General features: G+C 41.4%; 1 protein-coding gene and 3 non-coding genes across 4 annotated transcripts; all 4 read left to right on the top strand.

Annotated features, from left to right (window-relative positions):
- Positions 1-106: 106 nt before the first annotated feature.
- WDR43 (WD repeat domain 43) lies at positions 107-24,180 on the top strand. The gene is made up of 18 exons (XM_021534876.2): positions 107-334; positions 4,486-4,620; positions 7,016-7,137; positions 10,915-11,035; positions 12,181-12,320; positions 12,793-12,895; positions 13,943-14,007; positions 14,375-14,546; positions 15,045-15,131; positions 16,895-17,026; positions 17,489-17,626; positions 18,441-18,527; positions 19,767-19,798; positions 20,596-20,659; positions 21,648-21,761; positions 22,196-22,265; positions 22,878-22,933; positions 23,030-24,180. The coding sequence occupies exons 1-18, from the start codon at positions 140-142 to the stop codon at positions 23,141-23,143; spliced, it is 1,947 nt and encodes a 648-aa protein (XP_021390551.1). The 5' UTR covers positions 107-139; the 3' UTR covers positions 23,144-24,180.
- LOC116183519 (small nucleolar RNA SNORD53/SNORD92) lies at positions 7,532-7,609 on the top strand. Its single transcript, XR_004148151.1, has one exon. It is a non-coding gene; the product is annotated as a small nucleolar RNA SNORD53/SNORD92 (small nucleolar RNA).
- On the top strand, positions 12,420-12,503 carry LOC116183520 (small nucleolar RNA SNORD53/SNORD92). Its single transcript, XR_004148152.1, has one exon. It is a non-coding gene; the product is annotated as a small nucleolar RNA SNORD53/SNORD92 (small nucleolar RNA).
- Positions 15,910-15,988, top strand: LOC116183518 (small nucleolar RNA SNORD53/SNORD92). Its single transcript, XR_004148150.1, has one exon. It is a non-coding gene; the product is annotated as a small nucleolar RNA SNORD53/SNORD92 (small nucleolar RNA).
- Positions 24,181-25,100: the final 920 nt, after the last annotated feature.

Here is a 25,100-nt window from a genome sequence, read left to right as displayed (position 1 = left end):
CCCCGCGCGCCTGCGCCGCACGCCCCGATGACGCCATGCGGCGTCATCGGGGCGTGCGGCGCAGGCGCGCGGGGCGAGCACGCGGGCGGTGCATGCGCCGCGCGGGGCGGGCCGGGCAGAGCCGAGGGGCGCGCGCGCCATGGCGGCGGCTCCGTGCGCCTTCTCCCCCCGCGGGTGCCGCTTGTTCGCCTCGGCCGGGCCCGACGGGAGGCTGCGGGTGTGGGACACGGCCGGCAGCCGCCTGCAGCACGAGTTCGTGCCCTCCGCCCACCTCAGCGCCGCCTGTACCTGCCTGGCCTGGGCCCCGCTGGAGGCGCGGCAGCCCCTCGGGAAGGTGCGTGAGGGGAGGGAGCGGGGAGGAGGAGGAGGGGGGGACACGCGTGAGGAACGGGATGGGGATGGCGGCCACCCGAGCAGCCCTGACGCGTGGCCGCGGCCCGCTCGGCTTCACCCCGCCCTCCCGGCGCCATGTGGCCGGGCGGGCCGGGGAGCGGGGGCGCGGCGAGCGGGGCGAGGGTCCCCGTGGGCTCCGCGGGGTTCGGGCACCGTCCCGTTCCGTCCCGTCCCTCTGTGGCCCCGGGGTTTGGGGGGTGCCCACGTGTATCGAGCCTTGGGATGGAGGAGGGGGAGCGGCTTCCCCCGCGCCCCCTCCCGGGATTGGGCTGCTTATGGTTAATTTCACGTGTCGGTTGAGGGAGGGGCGCTGGAGGCTTTGGTTTGCGTGTTTTTAAAACAAAAATTCGGCAGAAGCGCTGATTCTTGAAAACCGTTTGCCTCTCATACTATCTGCGTGGAAGAAGCCTTCCTTGAAGGATTGAGGTATGTTAATTGATGGTGCGTCTTGCCGTAATTGAAAAGGTGATGCTGCAGAGCAGGTCAGCTGCTGTGCACCCACTTAGATCCCTCTCCGGTAAAGGCAGTATCTCTCTACGCTTCCTTACCCTTGGAAGTACTCCCGTGCAAGCTGCTACACTATGATTCATCTTCCTGAGTCCAGGAATCTTGCAAGAAGGTGCTCAGTAGTTTTATTCACAGCGTGCATCAGGAGTGCTTGGATGTTCTCCACCTTGGATCAAGTTTTAGTCAACGTCACCTCAGGTGAACACCGAACCTGAATATATCTGGAGAATGTACTGGGGCACCTTTTTGTCTTCTTTATGTTGAAGTAGCTCTTTAGCTGGAATATACCATTTCTTGAGGAAAAAAGAATGCAAAACCTGCATAAACTATGTGAAATCCACCCCCTTTATCATAAGAAGCAAGGGGTACTTTTAAAAGTGTGTTTTGGTATATCAGCAATTCAGTGTATTTGAAATGCTGTTCAGACTGTTTCAAAATGTTTAAAACACACATTATCAACCCAAAGGAGGGCAATACTGTTTTGCTCATTTGAGCAGCTTAGTCCCTAAACTTTGAAAACTCCCAGGATGTCCAAAGAATGAAGTAGAGTCAGTTTTAGGTGGCCTGAACCTGTTGCTTTGTCATGGAACTTGGAAGTAAAAAGGATTTGTGTGTTAGCTGCAAAGCTGTATAGGTTCTTTGCTCTTAAACTCACTGAAACTGGCATGTGAAAATGGGGTTAATCTGTCCTTTAAGAAATAAAACTAAACTACACACACTGCACTGCTGTGGTGCCGTAAGTCAAGCACAGGAAGTTTCTGAGGGGCATTTAAAACTTTCTAAAATAAGCTTTTCTAGAGACACACTCCTGAGCCCCAAAGGTCTTTGAATTTATTCTGTTTTAAGATTATGTGAAAGTAACCGTAGCCACCTCTCAGTGCTTTCTAGTTATTCCAGTAGTTTGAATCCTGTCCCCTGCTTGAAAGCTAGTCCATTTTAAAGTGGAGCTGGGAAACGTACTGTTTCTTACAATAAGTGTGCCACAAAACCTTTAAAAGTCACTGTTTTTTTTCCTTAGACTGAGTTGTAGAATTAAAACTGGGATAGTTATGCCAAAAATGTTTTGTTAAACATATTCTTTTCTGGCATTATTTAGTCTTTTGTTCCTGGGGAGTTGACATCTGTCTAGGCAGTTCTAGTATCAGGTGATCAGAGGTAGAGCTCTACTGGTAGGGAGCTAAAGATGGTGTTTGGCCAAATTACACTTAAAGTCAGTATGTTTTGGACTGCTGCCCTGTTAACGGAGGCCATGTGTTACAGGGGAATATTAGAAATGATATTTTGAACTGCAGCTTCTGTAATTGCTGATGCAGGGCTGGCTTTATTGGGATGCTCCCTGCCCCACGTGCTTCCAGTGTCAGTGCTTCCTGTGTGCATCGTTCATCACCCCTTCTCCGTGGGGTGTCTTGTGCAAGAGTGGACCTCCAATATTCAAAACACCTTCTTCCACTTTCTTCCTAACAAGCTGCAACTGCTCTGTTACTGTCAAGTGTCAAGACCTTTAGATTTCTCCCCATTTCAGTGTTTTAAGTGCTTTATTTCACATGTGAGCAAAAGGTGATGCTTATCCTGTCCTGTCCATGACGCTCTTCTATTTAAGACCTTGATCCACGAGTGAGTGGATTTCAAGTGTAGTTGTCATTTGCTCTGTGTACTAATTTAATGTAGGGTAGGGAAGTTAGATTTTTTAAAAAGTTTTTAAGGTGTTTTTCTCAAATCATCTCAAATATTAACAGGTATCTGAATTTTCCACTGGCATTTATTCATGTAGAACTTTCTGACAAAGTGTTCCTCTCATGTTGCTGATAAGGGTGGTCAGTAAAGACATGCATGTGGAAAAAAAACTGGAGAAACCTTCACTGCCCCTTGCTTTCTCTTGACCCTACTTGTGGGAATTCTGTTGTGCCTTTGAGTTGTTCCAAGGAAATTTGCTATAGCAAACTGAAATGGAGGTTGAAAAAAAATTAAGTTGAAAGATTTATTCAGTGGAAGAGAATAAAGTCTGTTATTAATTTTGGTTTTGTTTTGCAGCGGGGGTGTGTGGGGTAATTGGTAAAACTACTTAAAAAGATCAAAAACTATCAGAAAACACAAAAGTTGTACTTGCATCTCCACTCTGTGGCCTTTGTCTTTGCATGTCAGACTGCAGTTTCAATTAATTGCCATTAGTTTCTCAGCATCTGTTTTTTAATATTTTATAAATAGTTTTCTTTCTCAACAAAGAGAAAGTCTAAACAAATATTGCAAAAACTCTAATTGTAGTCTCTTCTTAGTAGTCTGCTTTTGATGTAAAAGTTATCTTTACAGCAATTTTGTATTTCTTGGTCTAAACCAAAACATTTTTATTTGCAGAAAGGTGTTAGCTCTGTTAAATACAGAAGGAATAGAAAATCCTGCTTTGAAGTACCAAAGTATTTATCCTTCATTATCAAACTATCAAACTTCATATATTAGTTATGGTGAAGACTATCACATCCTGATTGTCATATTTCTGGACCTGAGTAGAAATTATTTGTGTTCACTGTGTTGTGTCTGTTGTAAAACAGATTAGCTGCAGCACATGGTACTTGAACAGAGCTGGTTGCTCACATTTTATCAGTCTCTCCGGGCTTCTTCAGGCTGCTTGTCAGTGCAAATAGATCTGTTGTGGAGAGGAAGCATTAGCATGTGTGTAATTTTTAAATTGGAGAGAATGCTTTGCTGTGATGTAACAAATGTAAGGAGACTTACCAAGGTCCAATTTAAAAACTAATCAGTGGCATTAGTGATTTTTTTTCTTTTTGTGTCCTTGAACATTTTTTTATTTTCTATTTTATGGGTGTGCAGTTAACCCAGTGATTATGAATATGATAGCTTCTTCTGCCCTCTTTATTTTAGTTTCATATGTTTAAGAACTAGTTTTATTCCTTCTTTCCTTCTTCCCTTCCCAGTGATCTGCATTCTCAGATTTTTGGTTAAGGGAGACAAAGTGAAATCCCTCCTTGAGGTGACTGATAGCACTTGCAGAGCAAGAGTTTGAAGACTTAGGAATTGCCTGATCATATGAGGACCTCTGGTGCAGACAGCAGGACTTGGGCAGAGCACTTCCCTTTGAATCCCAGACACTTGCCTCTGTGGAATGGGGTAGCACTTTCTTTTTAAGAAGCATTAGGAATGCAGATTTGCAAGACTCTTTTGATTACCTTTTGAGAAAAAATAAATTGATCATGATCAAGCGTTTCCATTTTGTGGATGAAGTATTCTTAATGAGTTAATCTTTATTTCTCCTTATTTCCTGGTACGGGAAACTTGTAAAAAACTTAATTGTGTTTTTTCCCACATGCATGTGGTTGGGGTGGTAGCAAAATGGCCTACACCAGGTGTTTCCAAGTGACTCATAGCAAGTTTGTTACCATATACATGGAAGTACAAGATGAGTTTCTAGTACTGTCTACACCCGAGTGTTCATTTTGTGTCTTCGCAGTGTTTGTGCTGGCTGTCTGGGTATCAAACTTCTCTTAAGGCTTTTCTTCCCTCTGCTTTAACACTTAGATATTAGCCAGTCATAGTGATTTATTTCTCAGTTTCTCTCTTTTGGTTTTCCAGGATGGGCCCCAGAGGAAAAAACGGAAGTCTGAAGATGGAGAAGTGGACAAGCAGTTAGATATCCTGGCTATTGGTACAGCAGTTGGTAGCATTTTGTTATACAGCACAGTAAAAGGAGAATTACAGAGCAAGCTAGTAAGTAATGCACACTTCATCACATGCTACCAAACACTGACGGTTTCAGTCAGTTTAGGCCAAAAGATCTTGGTTTCTAAGTTTGTGCAATATCTTAACACTGTCCATGGATTTGCTACTTTGCATTAAAAATAACAGTAATGCTGAAATTCTTCACTGGAAAATTAAATCCTTGGTGGGGACTGTCATACCCTCACTTCCTGCATGGAATTGTGGGAGGGAAGGGCAGAGAACTCATCAACACTTGGGAAGGTGTCACACTGATGGACTCTTCCATAAATTTACATCCCTTATGGAAGCTCTGGAGCTCTCTCAGCACATGATCTTTTTTGAATAATACACAATGACCTTAATTTTGCCTTTCCAAACTCCTAAGCACCTCCATTTGAGTTGGGTTACATAACAAGCAAAATGAATCCGTATTAGTGGCTGTGCAATACTTTTGAGATACTTGGGTATATTTTGCTTCTAAACTCAAAGTTGTAGGTAGAGTGATAAACATACATGAATTTAGGGAAAGAAGTTTCTGAGAATTATGATGCATGCAAGTGACAGTAACTTAACAACATCAACCCCGTTATAAGGAAAAACTATGTTTGAAAAGTGTAGTTGTAGTTTGTTTGAAAACACTCTTTTTCCATAGAAAACAGCAGGTTTTATGAGTACTTCGCCTTTTACGTGTAGGTTGAATTAAAAAATTATTCCTGTTAAAATAAAATATGTTACTTTTAGCTATCTTTACTGAACAGAATAACTTGCTGCAGTATAGCTTGTCTTGCTCAAAGCTCATTTGCATCAATACCTTTGGAGTAATCTGAGCAGGTTGTTACAATCCAAACGGTGAAATAGACTCCGTTAAATATTTTAATAAATAATTGAAGGTTATGTTTCGAGCTGCGGAGATTTTGGTTGTTAAGAGAAGTGATACTGCTTAAAGGGTCTTCTGGTCTGATGATAGTCTGCTACTGAATCCTAATACAAAGGGAAGCCTGCTCACCTCTGAGTGCCCTTAAGGAAGGAGGCACTTAGATGACTTCAGCAAGACACCTGTGGCTATTTTTTCCTTGAGCAGATCTCATATGGTTGCCCTTGTTTGGCTGTGTGCATAAAAACAGCAGGCAAGACAATTTTTTTGTTTTTGGAAGGGGTCATCAAAATCGGTCTCCTTTCCAGTAGCATCCCACTCTGAAACTGAAACGAGCACGCAGGTGTGTAGGTGCTTCTGGTCAAAAAGAAATGAATGACAAAACGCACAGGCTTTACAAAATCTACAAAGTTGTATCAGTAAATTATACAAGTGGCATGGAAATTGGTGTCTTCTAATATAAAAGCATAGCAGTAGATTTTGAATAAGGGGTAGGGCAAAAGAGAAGAGAGAGAGACAGCAAAGAATGAAGAAATAGTCATCAGTCCTTGCTCCAGCATCAAACCAGCTGATGGGGTGTTCAGTGTCCTGGGGCATCCATCACTCAAGCTTTGTGGGAGCATTTTTTTACAGACAAGGTCTGCCCACCCTGGAGCCAAGTTTCTCACTTCCTATGCAAATTAGTTACCATGTGCAGTTTGGTCTAGACCTTTCTGGAAATCGGCTGGAGGGCTTTGGAGGGGTCTTTGCTGGTCTTGATCCCTCCCTACTGGAGGTTCCTTTTGTCAGTAGTCCAGGCCCACTTCTTGAGTCCTTCCTGCATTTGTGCTGTGCTGATCACCAGGAGCCAGAACAAGGAGGAACCAGGAAAGTGCTGTCCTACCTTCACATGGCCCCCTCCTCCAGCCACGTGCTGTTCTTTCCTACAGTGTGTTCTTACCAACAGTCCTTGGCTGGTTCCCTGGCTATCTGACTATCAGTATTTGAGACATACACATCAGACTGTCTTACAGGCTTCTGCATGGCCCTGCACGGGACAGCCCTAGGAGTCACACTGTGCACCTGAGGGCATGGTCCAAATGCTTCTTGAACTCTGGCAGGCTTGGGGCAGTGACCACTTCCTTGGGGAGCCTGTGCCATGGGGGTGAAGAACTTTTTCATAATATCCACCCTAACTCCCCCCCCATTTCAATACAGCTTTTTGCCATTCCCTTTGGTTCTGTTGCTGTCCACCAGAGAGAAGAGATCAATGCCTGTTCCTCTGCTTCCCTGTGTGAGGAAAATGTAGACAACGTCTCCTCTTCTCTAGGCTGTATAAACCAAGCCAAAATACTTATTTGTATGTACCAAAATGTGAGATATCTTTTATTAATATAACTGTCGTGTGTTCTGTAAAACCTCACACACTCTTTAAGATGCCACTGACTGGAATTTAGATCTCAAAAGAGCACCTTGTTCACATTGTTGGTGTGGGGAAGACTCAGTCATCAAGACTACTGCAGTGAGTTGACCCTCTGTTATCTTTTGTAGGATGGTGGTCATGACAGTAGAGTAAACTGTGTGAGATGGCATCAAGAGAGCTGCTGCTTGTATAGCTGTTCAGATGACAGACACATTGTGGAATGGAACACACAGACCTGCAAAGTAAAGTGGTGAGTAGTGCTGCTTTTTGCTTGAATTTTTTACACTTGCTGCTGTGTGTTTTCTCCCTTGCAGGTTTTGGAAGTGCTGCACTCTGCTTTCCAGGCTTCATGCCCACAAAGTGACTGTTGGCCGTTATTTTTCTGAGATTAGAAGTGGTTTTATTAAGGGATGAAAGCATAATTGTCATAGTTTAGTATCTTCCTCTATGTATTGGAAAGGCTAGATGAAACTGTTGTGAGGGGGGCTTGGATCCCTCCATGCTAAGTTTTTGTTAGACTGAAGACTAATAGTCCCACTAAATGCAGAAAAATCTAAAATCTAGAAAAAAATTCCTTGAATAGATACTGGAAGATCTCATTCCAGTAAAACTTGCTGCATGCACCCAGCTTTGCTCTAAGGGCCTTGCTGTGATGATAACCCATTTGGTTTCGCTTGCTGCTGATGTGCGGTGGGGACACTTCCACTTGGCTGTCTGAGCAGGCTGCTACTGTTAAAAGTACTGTTGAGCAAAATTTGGCTTAGTGCAGAGTAACAAAATGTCTGGTGTAGGCATTTATTTTCTTCTGTAATAAAGTAAAATTATTTTTAAACTTCAAAGAATTAACCAAGATTTCTGTTAACAATCCTGGTTACCTTTCTTCAATAAAAGCCTACTGTTTGATGCCCATGGCCCATTTTTCCTTCTCTTGATGTTGTTTGTTTTTTTATGATGTTTCCCACTCTTGGTTATTACTGCAGCGCTCTTGGCTGTATTAAGGTTGGCATGGGCACTGCAGGCAGCCCATGATCAGTACTGTCAGTGGTATCCCTAGGAAAGAGATGCATCCTTAGGTTGCAATATGTTGAGGCCCTATGTAAAGTAGCAGAAGATGGCTATAAAATCTCCCTCCAGCCTTCTTTATCATAATTGAACGCACCCAGTTCCCTCACCTTTCCCTCTTCCATTATGTGCTCTAGTGCCGAGGTGCCTCCGCTGGATTTATTCCACCATGTCAGTAACTTTGCTGTCCTGTCCCACTGAATGCAGTGCTCAGGTGCAGTTTCAAGAGCTGCACAAAGCAGAGGAGTCCCGTTCCATGATCTGCTGACAGCACTGGCTAATGCAGATCATACAGATCATACACAGCTGAGCTCATTGCCACAAGGACTCCCTGCTTGCTCATGTTCAGCTTTACTGTGAGGACTGCAAGTCTCTTTTTTGCAAACCTGCTTTCTTGCTATTTGTCTCCAATGTTTTCCTCTTCAGTTTTGAGATTCTGACAGCCTGTTTCTTAGGCCTGCTGAGATTCCCCTGAGTAGCAGCCCTGTTCTCCAGGATACCAACTGCTCTCCCTAATTTGGGATTGAGTGTGAAGTTATGTGTGCATTCTGTCCTGTTTTGAGATCAATAATGGAGTCTGGGGCAGTTATAGTTGATATTAAGCAGTATTGGGATGTCCTCAGAGGGAGGAGCACCAGTGACTGGCCACCAGGTGGACTTCATACCTGAAGAAACTGTTTGAATTCAGTAATGCAGCCTGATCCTGCTCTCCTTAGAGACCATCCATTCAGGCTATATATTTCCAATTTGGCTGCAAGGATGTGAGACCTTGACTTCAGCAACGCTTATGACAACTTAAATGTGTCTCTCCTCAAAAACCAAGGTGATTGTCTCATTAAAGCAATCAGGTTGGTTAGACACAATTTGCCAATAAGGAGTTGCTCCTATGCTGGATGTGCCCAGAACCTTTTTTTGACCTTTCAGTGCCTGGAAATAGTTTCTAGATGGATTTGTTGTATAACCTTCCCTCTTGTTTCTGGGATTATTCTGTGCATTTGTGTTCTTTCCCTGTTTCAAAAGAATGTTCCATACATTCGTGCTGCACTTTTCTGTGGAGAAACTCCCTCTTCTTTTTGCCTTCCTGGCATGTCATTGCTGAAGTGCCTTCCTAAAGGTCTTGCTAAGCATCCCACTGTTCCGTGATGCCCGTGAGATCACAGCTCTGAAGCTGCCCATGGACATCTCATTCACCCTGTTTGTATCCCACAGTGTGTGTGTTCATGTACAAGTTCTGGAGGTGGGTCCCAGCCGTGCTGCTTTCTCAGAAAAAATGAGAGTTTTTGCTGTCATACCTCTTGGATGTTTCCCTCTGGCCTGTCCCATGCCAGGGACCACGGAGTGGGGGGACTGTGGTTATGAAACGTAATTTGAGGCATCGTGTTCTTTATTTTAAAGATGGCAACAGAAAATCATTCCCAGAGTATATAGATAGAAAGTACATGAGCAATGTAACATCATGGTTTTTACCTGAAAATTTTCTGTGTTAATGTTACAAGTCATATCTAAGGTAACTCAATTTGGAAAGAGTAGAAGAAATCAGTTCTCCTGCTCACACGCAATGTACATGTGAGAGTGCCTGCATTCCTTAACACCTATCAGGACCTGGAAGCCAATGTTTGTGTAACCCACAGAGAAATCAGGATGGTTGCTCCTGGGGTAGAGAAGTGGTATTATATTTTTTAATTTTGATTAGGAGGCTTCTAGACATGTTCCTATGGAGGTAGGGACTGCTAAAAAGGGAATTGAAACCATGAGGTTTAGGTTTGACTTTCTTAACTACTGTAGCAGTCCACATGGAGCCACTTCAGGTGGTGTGTGCAGCACACATGAAACCTCTGGCAGAGGGACAAGCTATTGGGGAAGAGAGAGTCTCTGAAGAGGCAAGACAAGGTGTTGTAAAATGGTAGACTGAAACATTCTGGATGACTTCTTGTCACTCTTTTTCATGTCTTAAATACTCTTGACTACTTGGAAGCATTCTGGATATGTTTATGAGATCCTGTTTAAAACTTTTCCTGTAAAAATTATATAAAGACTATGCAAAGCGAAAACCATGGTATTTTTGCTGTACTTTATATTGTGCAGTCTAGTTTAGACTCGTCTTTTTATTACATCTAAAAATATCTTCTTGGTTTGTGTTAATAAATGGTTTAAATCCTTAGTCATGATCAGAAGAGAATACAAAATCTTGTCGTACCCTCTGTAAGGTGCAATGTTGTCCACCTTTGTGGCTGTAAAATTTTCAGCTGCTATCAAAAGTGATACAGTAAATGATCCCTGATTTAGAAAACAGAAGAGGTATTGCTTGGGCATGTGAAAGTTATTTAGGCAGCTTACAATCAAAATGTGGTGAGTTGCAGGCTACTTCCAATCTGTAAAGGATTTATGTTACTGCTTTCCTTGCAGTTTTGTCCTGTGAGAAACATAGTATTTCTTTAAAACACATACAGGCTTTTCAGGACAGCATTTTTTTTTTTTTTTCAGTAGCGCTTTGAATCATAGACCATTAAGGTGAAGTTTATTATTGTCAGTGACTTCAGAAACTTGGGAGGAGGTCCAGTAACTGAATAGGCTTTGAAACTCTGAATTTTAGTGTTGAGAAGGCTTTTTTGAATGAGTTGGTGAATAGAGAAGTCTTGAAAATGGTATGGCTCTTCTTGGCCTAATTTTAGAAGTAGAAAACTGTGTGAGGAATTCAGAACAGAATAAGCAAGTATCAAAAAAGAAGTCGTCCGTTCGGTATTGAATAAGTTCATATTTTTGAGTTGTGATTATTTTTGAAAACTAATTTGAAGGCGAAGTGCAGAAGCAGAATAGCTTTGTCCTCTTGACTACTTAAATCACCGCTTTTAAAATTTTACCTTAAAATTTCCATCATGGTGGTTTTGAGATGATCCTAATGAATACTGTTTTTTGTATTTCTCCATCTTTCTCCTTTTATACAAAAACTCCATCCAAATTCTAGTAAGTGGAAAGGCGACAATAGCAGTATCACCTGTCTATGCATCAGTCCAGATGGAAAAATGCTGCTGTCAGCTGGTAGAACTATAAAACTGTGGGACTTGGAGACCAAAGAAGTCTACAGAGTAAGTACCTCTGTTAAACTAGATGCAAAAAAATGCCCTTCTTTATTGGTGACACTACCTATTTAGTATTTCTTGATCAGACATCTAAAACATTCCACTGTGTGTGAGGATACAATTAGCAGCATTGGGATTGCTGGAATTTTTACTGTGATTGTACCCTAAACTGTGGTTTCCACTTGCTGAGAATTGAATGAGGTCATTAAAATTTTGGTTCTGAGCATGCTGCCAGCATCTTCTCTCAAGACTGTAGGAGAAAGATGGATGCTGTTCTTTTTAACTGGGTTCCTTTCTGACACCCTTCTGTCAGGAGAACTCAGTTCACCACCGTATCAGTTACTGCTGGCATGGGTTTTAACAAGAGTCCCTCCACAAAGCCTTCGAGTTTCCTTGCTAAACTTCATGTAACTGATGGCATTATCAGTTTTGCTGTTGAAACAGTTGGAAGGCATAGGAGCAACTCCTTATTGTTCTCTGAGCAGGGCTCAGACATTGAGCAAATGGCCATGCTTTAGCTGATCCGTGAATGCTGCCGTGTTCTGTTGCCTGCTAGCAGACAGGACAGGGATAGTCTCTGAATCTCCTGTCAGGTGAGTGTGTAACATGTGCTGTTACTGTGGGCTTGCTGGCACATGGCAGCTACCGTGTATGTCTGCATTCTATAATGACCAAAACCACTATTTGCAAAAGTAGATTGAAGAACCAATTTTTGGGGGGCCCTTGGGGGTGGTGTGTTGCCCAAATTTAGTGTCAGCACACATGTCCATTGTTTACAGCTGAGAACGCAGTTGAGTCTAGTTCCATTGGAAACGTTGAAGCGTAAAGTTGGGGGGGGGCAGAGGGGAGTGCTTTGTGACAGTAACAGCACTACAAGTGGATGTGATTTCTTTTGCATGGATTTAGTCCCACTGAATTTGCCTTTGATTCCCCATTTAAGTTTTAAAATGTTGATAAATATCTGCCAGGTCAGAAAAAGCTTCCTTGATGTACAAAAATGCAAGGAAAGGGATCACTAGTTAAAAACCACTGAGCTGTCCTTGTTGACTTAGTAATGCTTGATTCTTTCCTAATGTTTGTTAACTAATGTTTTGATTTTTGCCATATGACTGCTTATGACAATCATGGAAAGATCCTGTTTTTTCTCTTAGCATTTCACAGGTCATGCTACATCAGTGTCATCATTAATATTTACCACAGTGAAACCTACAAATGAAAGTAAACCCTTTGATGGAATTACAGGACTTTATTTCTTGTCTGGAGCTATACACGACCGATTACTGAGTGTGTGGTATGTAAACTTCTCATAATTTTTGACTGATCAGTTTTGAGCATAAAGTCATCAAGTAATTGTGATTAAACAAGCTAAAGCAGAAGGGGCACTGGAAAAATGCAGTGATGATCTCTTTATTGGTGGTTTCGACTCACTGATTGCTGAGTGAAGACGAGATTTTCCTTGGCTGTGTCTGAGCGTGCTTCCAGTTGCCATTCATATCACTAGTGTGTGCCAGAACATACTGTGTAATAAACTTCCTTATTCTTTGCACTTGTAAGGTTTATGCAAAGTTTTCTTGCTCAGTTTCTCTTGGGGGTTACTTTGCGCTTAGAAATTAGGAATACTGAACACTGAAATGTCAGCGTGGTGCTTTTGTATATAGTAGATACCACCACATTTAGTGATTTATAGGCTTTATAATGCTTGTCTGGTGCAGAGGATGCTGTTTGTGCTGTGGTAAATAATGTGTACATTTTATGTCTTCCAGGCAGATCAGATCAGATAGGAAAGAAAAGAATGCTGTGATGTCTTTTGCAGTAACAGATGAACCAACTTTTGTGGACCTGAGTGTATCAGAAGTCAAAGAAGAGGTAGGAGCAATAGTTTGTAAACAAATATATTCAACAACTTTCACTTACCACATCATTTTCCTTTTAAGGGTGTAAAGAAAGAGGCTTGTTTAGTATCTGGGTTCTCTTATGCAGAGATGAGGTCCAAATGCCAATTCATGGGTGTAAGGATATTTATTACAGATGCATTTATAAAGCTGGTAGTCTGAAATGCTCCTTTTCAAAGTTACTAAGTGCAAATTCTGTGGGTTTTTTTCAGAAATTTTGTTCATGATAGTGGAAATGTCAATTGTTTCCTATTTAGAATAAGTTAGTAATTAAAATGGTTGTTAGAACTTGGCAGCAAAGAGAAACACAAAAGAAACAATGTCTAAAAATCTGATTTGGGTCTGTTTTTTCCCTGATTTCAAGTGTTTTTGTCAGTGTAACTGCATTTGGAATTAACTAACTTTGAATGAGTTAAAGTAGCAGTGTACCATTTGCTAGTTCTCTCAGTTTTAAGAGCACAAGTCTTTCAAAGTGATTGCCTTTTGAAAAATGTGTGAATGTGACATATGTTCACAAACTGTTCCCATAATTCTTTAAAAAGTTTTTCTCCTTCTGCCTTTGACTTCTATTTCTCAGAGCAGTATTTCATCCTGTATTTTTCTAATATTTCCAGTTCCCTCTTCCTGCATGTATTGGAGAGTATTCTGTAATGTACCCCTGTCATTTAGTTTCTCAGGGGAGTCATCTCAGTTTCTTTCCTCTAAGCATATTCACAGTGTCAGTGCCTTTGCAGAGCTGTGCCTCTGAACATGTGTCTGCTACTGTGCAAACTGTTTAACTCAGGGTGTATTACTAGTGATAAAGTACAGTTATGAGTTACCTTGTTAATTTTCTAACACTTGTACTGAATGTTCCTGAGTGATTACATCTTTGATCTTCTTTTCAAATTCAGTGTAATGTTCTTAAGTACTGAAAAAATTGAAATTGTAGCCATACAGCTGTCTCTTGATGTCCTGAATTTCCAGGAGGGTTTTTTTTTTTTTTAATCTAATGAAACCTCCTTACTGTGCCTTCTTTCAGCCTGTGAAGTTAGCAGTTGTGTGCAAAGACGGGCAGTTGCATTTATTTGAACATATCTTGAATGGGTAAGTTAGGATTCATCTGGAGGGTGTCTTTGGGAAAGGTCTGGGGTTACTGCAAGGCAAAGCTCAGTTTTGTTATGCACCTTTAAGCTCTTGTATATGCTTGTAAACCAGGTTCCAGCTGCTTCTTTGTTCTGGGTTACTGGACACGTTTTTGAAGAATTCAGTTGTTGGGGACTGTGTTGCACTTTGGTGTTATATGTGGTTTTAACTCAGATTTTGTGTGCCTGTGCCTCATCTTAGCCATCCATAAAAGGTGTAAAATGGCTGAGGATCTGCTAATGAAAGATACTTAGATGTGCAGGATATTGAAGTGTTCAAGCTAAATATCTTGGAATTTTTTAATTTCTTTTTTTTTTTTTTTTCCCAGTTATTGCAAAAAACCCTTAACATCAAACTGTACTATTCAGATAGCAACACCTGGGAATGATGGGGACTCCACACCGAAACCAGTCCCTATTCTAGCAGCTGCATTTTGCACAGACAAACAGTCTCTGCTGCTGGTGTATGGAAACGCCTTACAGCCCATCATAGAGAAAGTGGTATGTAAAACTTAACAGAGAGGGTTTGGATTCTGTAATATGGACTGCATGCTGGTTCCAGTTGGAGAAATGTTTAGGTTTATTATTTTTTTTCCTGTTTCGAAATGATAAAACAATACAAAACATATTCCTTGCCCTTGCTTTGGGAGCTGTGACTATTGTCCCCGAGCTGTTTGGATAGGCAATTTGTATGCTTCCATTTTTTCAGCTGGAGTACGGGTTGGTGCCGTTGCTGACTGTTTCTTGCCATTTCAGCTCTTGCTGAGTTGAGCTATTGAAACTGGTTTTAATACACTTCCAATTTACCTGTGTAAACCTCCTTGGAGAGTATAGGGATATGGAATCAAAAGGCAGATATGCAAAGGAGCTGCTATTCTAGAGTGAAAAAAATGTTCATTCTAATTTACACCATTGGAATTGTTTTCATCTTTCAGTAGCATAATGAATCACAGGTGTGAGTGTCAAATACATTAACTGGTTTTGTTCCTGTCCTCTTAGTCTTTGAACACCAGTGAATCCCACATATGTTTGGTACGGGATGTCCAGAAAGTGTTGTCACTTAGAACGGATGCTGCTGTAACAAAGGTGAGCTTTGCATGAAGAGTGGTGGTGTTGCTTCTCTTGTTTTACTTGAGAAATGAAGTAGGTAGTATTCACTGGTCTCTTAAAATGAGTTTGGATATCTGGATGAACATTGTCAGAGCTGCAGAGGTAGCAGTAGATGTCAGTAGCGCTCGGGCAGGTGTGGGCAAAGAGACTTTCATGGTTCATGTGTGTCCTGGCATGTGCAAGAGCATATGGTGGCCCTCTTGTAACTCAGCAGATCTGCTTGAGGGACAGGACTGATTGGTGGGTTTTTCTGCCTAAGATCAGTCCTTCCCTTGGAGTCTGGTGGTTTGTACAGCCTCTTTGACCCTGATGGTTTGGGGTGAAGGTGGGATGACTTTGTTTCAGAGTCTAAATAAAATGTAGTGGAACCTTAACAGCCAAGTCCTTTTTGCTTTTTCTTGGTGTGGCCTTCATGTGTTCCTGCTCATGGGGACCTGGGAATGTGAGCTTGGCACTTGCATGGGCAGCAGTGTCCACTGAGGCCACTTGGTACTTTGTTCTCTCATGCAGGATCCCCTGGGTGTTTAGAGACAGGCTGTAAAGTTCTTAATCACTGTGCATATTCAAGGCCTTGAAGATCTGAAACACTTGGAATATCACTGAAATGAGCAGACAGCGCTGTTTTTCTGACCCTTCAGTTATGTACTAGATCTGGTGCTCCATCAGCCAGGCAGGGTTTTGTGCTGATTGCTCAGTCCTGGAGCTGCTGGGTAGCAGGGCTGAACTGCAGGGACAGGTGCGGAGTCTCTGTGGCATGCAGTGATGATACCCATCTTGGTTTCGCTTTTTGCTGAATTCCAGTGAAGACGCATTTCTCTTGGCTGTCTGAGCATGCCGTGTGGGGAGAAGGTCAGTGGTGAGTGTGGTGAGCTAAGGGGATAGTACTTTATCACCACTGGTGTTCTAGGATAAAATTCTTGATGTAGAAAATCAACTTTTTGGAAACTGGAAGTTACTTTGCTCAATGTAATAGATTATACTTTTATCACTTCAGAGGTACTTAAAAAAAAAAAGGCCTGGATAGAAGTGCTATGGTTTAAAGAAGTGTCCTGGAAGTAGCAGAAAATACATTTTTGATATTCTGGAAGTGGCATACTGCCTTACATTCTCTGAGTCAGGGGGGCATTTGGTTGTTAAATACAAAATTCCATCTCCTTTGTGTTCATTGAAGATGACAGCTTGTTTGGTATAAACTAAGGTGTCTCTTTTTGTCAGCGTGGCACAGCCTAATTCAGACAACTGAGTTCCTTGTTTGAGCAGTCCCGAGAATAAAAGAGTTGGGATTGAAGGGAATAGTGACTACCTTTTGCTGTTAACATTGTGCGGCTTTTCTTAGTCTGTTACTGCATTCCAGTAGATGCTGAATTAATCTACATGTGGTTTATGGAGCTGACTGTTAGCATGGGTTGTATCTATTGCCAGCAAAACATCAAGTATTTGTTGTTTGATACAAACAGTTCTGTGAATATTATGGCAAAATCTTGTAAGAAAAGTGGTTCACAGGTAATTGCAAAAAGACCATTGCTTTAGTTGATTATGAAAATCATCTGTCTGTTTCTTGAGGTTATTAATTCTCTTAAATATGTTGGATTTGCCTAATATTTATGTCAAGAAAATGGCTTGTGTCAGGCTGGTTTTACCATATGTGTGAGAGTTGCAGAATAAAATGTTTATTTTAAATGGGAAGAAAGCTCATGATACTAGCAATTCGTGCAAATGTGATTCTCTCTGTGTGCTAGGTAAAGACACCTGCTGTGAACTCGGATGCCAAAGTTCTAGTACCTGGCATTCCAGGACATAGTACAGCTGTCAAAACTCCAGCCTTGGGAAAGGAGAAAAAGAAAAACAAGAGGAAACCAGGAGAGACAGAGGTAAAGGGCTTCTTATTTCAAACTCAGCAAAACTGAAGAAACTAGAAAAATAAATTATTGCGATACCTTCTTCAAGGTATATGAACTTGGATTTGCTTTGTTTGCTGTGGAAGAAAGGTTAATTATGCCATCTTTCTGTATGAAAGAGACCTCCCCCTGCTTGAAGCATTTCCTTCCTTCAAGCCCACTGTGCCTTGCCTGTGGTTTTGCCAGGTTCTCGCAGAGCTTTGTCACACACTTGTTGCTGCTTTTGCCAAGATAGATTAATGCTTTTCAGCCGAAACTTCATCTGCCTTTGTTTTCTCATGCTATCTTCTGTCAGTGCATTTGAAAGAATACACAAAATTTATGTTCCTTTCCAGCAGAATTAGTGGGAATGCTCTAAGTTAGGTGCTTTGCTTTCAGCAGATATTTGTGAGAAACCACACTGACACAGCACTGCGCTTATTTTCCCCTCTGCAGGAGAGCATTGAGGAGCGCCTTGGGGCATTGGATATTGATGTGAGCAAAGTCAAAACTCCTGGTGGCCTTCCCCAAACAGACAGCTTTGCTGTGCTGCTGGTTCAGGGCTTGGAAAGCAACGATGCACAAATCTTAAATGTAAGTCTTGCAAGCTCAGTGTATGCTGTTGAATCTGTTCACTGGGACTAGTGGGGAGCCTTCCTGAAAGCCAGGAAGGCTGAGCAGTTCAGAACCTGTTGTTTCTCCCAGCTGCTTTTTGCTGATGTGCTGCTCTAGGCAGTGCTGTTGTATTAGTGGTGTTTTCTGTTGTTACCTGCCTTACTTTCTGAGTCAGTCCCTGATCTTTGAGGCACTTTGTTTATGATAAATTTGTTATGTCACAGTTCAGATGTTTTACAAATGATGCTACCAATGCAGCCATGTTCCCTTCAGCTTGGACTGGAGCATAATCTGTGCTTAGTCTCCTGAGGGTACATTTTTCAAGCAGGTACTGTTTGAAAAATGAATTGATGACAAGTTTCACTTGAAAAGGTTATCTTTGCATTTGGACTAGGAGGACATAATAGTACTAGGGTGGGGGACTGTTAAGAATTTGATGCTGAATAGAAATTTTGTGTCACAGATGCTGGTGAAAGGCATTTATTTATGAAAGTCAGAAAATATCAAGGGAGATTTTTAAATGCCTGTAGTGCATAATTTTTAACATGGAGCAGGTGGGCTAGAGGCTAGATTGTTTTTGATGGGTTTATTGAGTGCCTTTACTTTGTTAATGATACCTGACTTGGAAAATGAAACTCCTTTTCATAGCAAATCTTTTGCTCATTATCCTCAGCATATAAAAGTAGTGGAGTAGGAAGAGACTTACAGGCAGGAATTTTTGCTTTTGCTGATTGTTGCTCATACACATGTTAAAGCTGAATTATTTTCTGATCCTGCTTTTTCATTTTAACAGAAAGTGCTTAACACAAGGAAAGAAAATATAGTAAAGAACACAGTAGCCAGAATGCCTATGCATGCTGTCATTCCACTGCTGCATGAGGTAAGAGAACATGCACTTCTTGTAGTGTCATACAAGCCACATGTGATTTGCCTTCTAGCTACTAAAATCCAGTATATGTCCCTTTATTTTTGAAATTGGTTTGTTGCCATAAGAGGACTAAAAAATTTCTTAATTTTTCCTTGATAAACTTTTTATCTTTTCTGGCTGAAGCTTAACCAAAGGACCAAGTGTCAACTGTCAAAACTAGGAAGAGCATTAGATCATGTATTACTATCATAAATGATTATGTGGGAAAAGAAAGGGAAGAGATTAAGCAAAAGCTTGTTTAATCTTATTTAGTCCATGGTAAATAATCACCATTACATCTTCTTTTCAACTACTAACATGGATGATAATTTGAAGCATCAGAAGGTCCATTTGCTGTACTTAAACTTTGAACATCACTTAGTAGTAATTTTAAAAGGGATTTGGCTTCTGTACTGCTTATTCAGTGATATTAAATAAACTCTTTATTTTGACAGAAATACTTTAATGATTAGCCTTGACTGGACATTACTTTTTTAAACCAAACATTGCTTAGTAGCTCTTGTTATGTGAATGATGTTCTATTACATAAGTTAATGTTTCAATTTCTTTCTTTTGTATTTTAATGTGCTGACTGCAAATAAGATTAATTTTTTTATGGTACTGATCTTAACTGAATTAGGCAGATGACCTGGTGCTGAATATTTGGTCTTACAGCACCTCCTTAGGCTTACGTTAATGAGATGCTGTGTTTCTTCCCTGGGACCTTTGTCAGGGAACCTAAGTGGAAGTGTTTAGCTCTATAATCTCAGTGGATGGTCAGACCTTTGTGTAACCGTCTTCTCCCAAGCTTGAGATTTGTTGTGTGAAATGGCCTTTACCTGATACTTTCTTCACTTGTTTCCCCTACTTGTCCGCTGTGTAATAACTGCTCTACTAAGCAGATGAACAGTTGAAAAGTAAGAGGTTTCCTACTACTTATTCCTGCCAGGTTTAAGCTTCAGTGGATATTTTGCATGTTAAGAGTTCCAGCTTTCTTGTAATACTGAAACCCAGCTTCTGCAAGTTACCAGCCTGTGTAGAGGGTGGTAGAGCCAGCAGTGTAATTTTCTGGAGCCTGGCAGTGGTTAATCCTAGTATACTTCAAATGTCTGAAAAACAATATCGGGGCTGTCAAATGATTTAATGTTGTTATTTTATACTCATCATGTTTGTTACTTACTGCTGACGGTTTTTTTTTTTTTATCCTTTCAGCTTACAAAGAGATTGCAAGGTAACCCGTACAGGTAGGAGACAACTCATCTACAGTTCAATTAACCTAAAACTTCTCACATATTTGTGCTATGGTCCCTCCTACTATGTATGTGATAGATTTTCATAGTAACTGCAATTAAACTGCAGCATCTGGAGGTAAAAACTCACCTCATTGAAAGTGAAAAGAGGAACTTAAATACTTAACTTAGTGCTTGGTCAGGGTGGCTGAAGTGGAATTAAGGGAAAAGGGTACCTGAAATAAGTGTGTAACCCTGAGAATGTAACTGAAGGCCCCAAATGTTTACATTATGGACCTGATCAATAAATAAAATAACTCTCAGGTGTAGAGCTCATTTAATTATCAAGTGTATTTAGACATCTCTTAATGTGGTGTTTAATAACAGAACCAGCTTCCCCCCCTCTGTCTTGTTATGTTGCCATAAGGACAGCTTTGTTGAGATGGGCTGTGCCAAGTTGTGGTTTGGGTTTGAGTTTATTTTTTTCTAAATATGAATTCCCTCATTGTAGGTGGAGAAGACAATAGCATGCTTTGGTCTTTTATTCATTGAGACCATCCATAAAAGATTTCAGAAGCACAGACCCCTGAGTTTGCCTAATTTAGTCTCTCACCGAAATGTCTGTTCCTTTCCTAACAAATAACTTGCATACCTCATGAGGATAACCAAACTTTACATTTCCATCTGTAGAGAGCATTTATCTTGCTCTCTAATTAAAGAGGAACTTTATATAGGACTTTTTAGCATCTAGGATGTGAAATGGGTGTCTCTTAGGCAGTATCTCTAATATATCATTTATTTCTCTATTCCAGTGCCTCACTAATGGTTCGATGGCTGAAGTCTGTTCTTACCCTACATGCATCCTACCTTTCCACAGTAAGTATTTTTCATTCATGCTGATGCACTTAAGTAAAACTACATTTAAATGCTTAAATAAATGTATTTTCTTTCTTCATGAATCTGTCTCCTGCACTCTGTATATGGCAGTGCCCAAATCAATGTATCAGTGTAAGCTATGCTTACACCACTTTTGCTGAACCCACAGCACATTGCTGATAAATTGTCTGTCTCAGTCATTCCTGACATAATTATAGCCATCCCAAAGTCAGACTAAGATAAGCTATGTCACACCTGTGAGAGGGAACAAAATTACTGCCAAAGAGCAATCTAGCCTGTGCCACTAGATCTCAGAGAACTAAGTTTTTGTTCTTGTAATGCTTATATTGAGGCTCTATTGGGCATGGCCAGTTTTATAGGATAAGGGTGTGCTAAAGCTGCCAGGGTAGGAAGTAATGCTGTAGTTTGTGGATTGGGCCAGATTTATAGGGTAAGGGTGTGCCAAAGCTGTCAGGGTAGGAAGTAATGCTGTAGTTTATGGATTGAAGTCCAGCCTTGCCTTACAAGTGATAGATACAGCACTCTTGCTGGGTTAAGAAAAAGACATTTGGGCAGTGTCAGTCCTTTCTGCCATTTGTTATAGCATTGCTGAGCAGCAGAACTTGCACACATTGCTGAGGCTGCATTGGGACACTGGTGTATGTTCCCTTTACACAGCTTTCTGAGCAGTGCTACACCCCTGCATGTGGCAGAGGCTGGAAAGGAAAAGGAATCTAAGAACTGCCATGCTTTAAAACATGGCAGTTCTGAACATGGCTACATGGATACTTCTAAACATGGCTAAGTATTAATTACTCAGACTGCAGGTGGTTCCTGTGAACCCTCAACTCTCCCTTCTGTCTAGAATAATGTAAGCAAATGTTGCTTGCTCCAAACATACAAAAGTAGTTTAAAAAACCAAAAACATTGGGGACGTGTTTGTTAACAGCTTCATTTTTTTTTTTTCTCATCCATCTCTTCTCCCAAGTTGCCAGACCTTATTCCTCAGCTGGGAATGTTATACCAGTTGATGGAGAGCAGAGTAAAAACTTTGCAAAAGCTTTCCCGTCTGCATGGAAGACTCTTCATTCTTGTCACCCAGGTGAGCTTCAGCTACCTAACATGGGATGTGCAGAGTTGTTGTTTGATTTCCTGTTGGGATTGCATCTGATGTGATTTGTCCTGGGCACTTTAATGCAGCTGCTGTTCAGGGATGCTGATAACGCTCAGAGCAGGCCATTAATTGGCTGTCCTGTCAGTCTCTGCTCACTGGGATTGTTTCATCCTGCCAAATGTGTCTGCTCACCCATAGAGTTTTAAAGAGGAGTAAATAGGAAGCACTGGGCCACTTTGGGGCAGATGCCTCTCTGATTTTACTTTGTCATTTGTACTTTTTTGGCTGTCAAACCAGCACTGTAAGTGAATTAATATGTGCTACCCTTAATATAGATTTAATTTACATTGTTAGGAATTTTTTTGTCTTTTAAAGTTGAAATGCATGATTTAATCTAAGGCTAATCTGCAAATTCCATTCAGGTTGCAGCATCACAAACAGTTCAGGATGTACCCGAGGTTAATCAGACTGCAAAGTTGGTCTATGAGGATGGTAAGTGTTACATGCTAAGTGTAGCTCAGCTCCTGAATTCCCATTACAGCCTACACTTGACAGCTGTTCATCATGATCCTGTGCTTATCTGATAAACCAGTGTACAGTCAACAGATAGAGGTTTTGTGAGATGTCCATGGCAGGAAAATCAGTGGCTAATGATGTAGACATCTTGTAGTTAGTTACTCCTCCCTTTTATCTCCTTTAATTCCCTCCCAGCCTTGCTTCACAAATTAAGAAATCAGTGAATTGGAGGTTCAGTGTGCTGCTTTCACTTACCTGGCAACCTAAAATTTCTAGTGTTACCTGCCCTTGTGCTAAGATAGATACAGTGAAGGCACTGCTGTGTTTGAGTCAGCAGGACATCATTGTAGGGGATGTCCATGTGTGTTGAGTGCATTCTTCCAGTTTGGCATTTTTCCTACTGCATCTTCACCCTGTGTACTGGTAACGGAAGTGACCTGGTCTTAACTGATGCTGGTTACCTCATCCCCAGGTGGATTCAGTTTTGGTGTGGAAATAGCACAGTTTGGGCAGCACGTGGGACTGGACTTTGTACAATGACATTTTAAAGCCTGTTCACCAGATTGAGAGATTGTTTTCTCTTTGCAGACTCCTCAGAGGAGGAAGGCTCAGATGACGAGATGATTGCAGATAAAGATTCTGACGTAAGTGGAGTTTGACCAGATCTTCTCCCATTTGCTTGTAGCTGAAATGGTGTGACTGACAAAGGTTCAAAGATTTTTGTTTTATTTTTCCCCCAGGAAAACTGGGATGAAGATGAAGACGAGCAATCTGATGAACAAGACATGACTGTTGAAAAGGAAATCAATGGTGATTCTGATTTGGAACCAGAAAATGAAAGTGAAGAAGAGTAACAGCACGAAAGAGTAATTTTAGCAGTTTGAAAAAGTGAGCCACCAAGCTCTTTGATTCTGGATCGTGTTGCTGAAAGATGCTGTATTTGCATATCAGGAGTGCAGAACATTGCACAGCCTGTGTGCAGAGGCACATGTGGGGCACTGCATTTCTGAATCCAGAGTGTTTAACCGTGCCAGCCTTCTCTCGCCCTCCTTCCCTGCGCTTACTTAGAGAAACATTTCCTCCACCTCCTGGTCAGATTATGCCTGTCATGTGGACATGCATTTGTATCTCAAGTGAAATAAATCTGCCACCGCTGTTTGTGTGGGAAACTTGGTTCAGCTTTACATTGAATTTGTTTCAAATATTCAAGGATCAAAGACAATTGGTCTATACCTTCTTTCCATGCTTCAGTTAGCAATAGCAAGTGGGCATCCTTCTGATTTTTTTTAAAAAGAAACTGAAAAAAGAAAAAAAAAGATATTTTTGTAATATTTAAATTCTGTCCTGAAATTCTTTTCTTCCCTCCTTTCATTGGCTTAGCCATACTTTGGCAATATGTAAATGCCAACTTGACTTAAAAGTGATTTTTTCCTTTTTTTTAAACAAATTTGAACTCAAGACTTTTATATGTATAAATCAATGACTTTTCTTGTGCTTTAAAAGGACATTAGAACTATCACTGGCTCCTAATTTTGTTTTAAGGGAGGCTGTATATATGTTTAATGCTAACCCAGAGGCCAGACCATGTTGAGTTGGGTGGGGAGAGGGGAGTGACACAGGGAAAGGAGAAGATGAATGCTTGTGAATACATAGCACAGAGTTATACCTTTCTTATGGATTTTTAATCTCTCAGTGGCAGAACAAGGACAGCTATTTGCTCAGCTAATGGAAGCTGAAGTGGTGCAAACATGTTTTTAAGAGCAAAACAAGGTAAAGGTTTGAGCCATTCACCACTAAAATGTACAATAATATATTTGTCTATAAATGGAGCTGTTGCAACTAAATACCACCCTCTTTGTAAAGTGAATAAATATACATCTCTTTTACCAAATACCTGTCCTGTGGTGTTTGTTGAGAGAGACCTTAGGTAGCTTCAGGTGGTGGTTAAAGATGAGATGCTGCTTGTACAAAGCAGATTTCTAGTGGAGGAGGAAGGCAGTCTGAAAGGTTATGATGTTCTGCAAAGCATCTGTTGTTACAGACTTCTTGTCTCCCTCCCTTTTAGTCATATCTGTTGATTTGTCCACAGCTTGGCTTGCACTGGGGTTGCAGCGCTGTCTGGAGTGCAGAGCATTGTGTCATGGACAAAGCTGGAAGAGATGTTCTTGGGTTTGGAGAGCTGGAGGTAGAAGGGCAGCAGGGGGAGGCTTTCATAGTCTTCAGAGGGTTTTAACTGACAGTAAATCACAGTCTTGAAAAGCTGGGCTTTATTTGTTTTTAGTTCTGAGATGCTGTGAAAGTAAGTGCCAACATTTGTACATTGTCTGTGCTCAAGCCACCAAATGAGGCTGAACTGATGTGTCAGTTTTTAAGGCAATCCTGTTGTCACTGTGTGCAGGCAGACTTTGGGTCGGTCAGCAGAGGAGTGTGAAAGGAAGGGTGTTCTCTCTTTGGGTGAGTGCTGGTCTGCTGAGCTTCTGAGGTGTGGAGTAATGCAAGGAGCCAGCTGTTTTGGTCCTGCAAGGTCCTCCCTGTGTCTTCATCCCAGCTCTTCCAGAAGTAGAAGCAGAAGCCCTGGACTGGGGTGACAGAGCAGGCAGAGTATCCTGTTTGCACTGTTTGGGCGTGGGGAATGGTGGCATTGGGACCTTGCCACAGCTGGCCCTTGTTACCTGTAAGGTTGGCATAGCCTGTGTCCATCATTCCTATGCACCAGAAGCTGTTCCAGGAGTGGGGCTGGGGGTGAACTTGGCAGCAGGAAGAGCAGGGGGATCTTCAGAACATTTTGTTCATTCTTGGTTCTCACAGACA

This window comes from Lonchura striata, chromosome 3, assembly GCF_046129695.1.
Source record: "Lonchura striata isolate bLonStr1 chromosome 3, bLonStr1.mat, whole genome shotgun sequence".
NCBI classification, from domain to species: Eukaryota; Metazoa; Chordata; class Aves; order Passeriformes; family Estrildidae; genus Lonchura; species Lonchura striata.
This window is presented reverse-complemented; position numbering and strand designations above follow the sequence as displayed.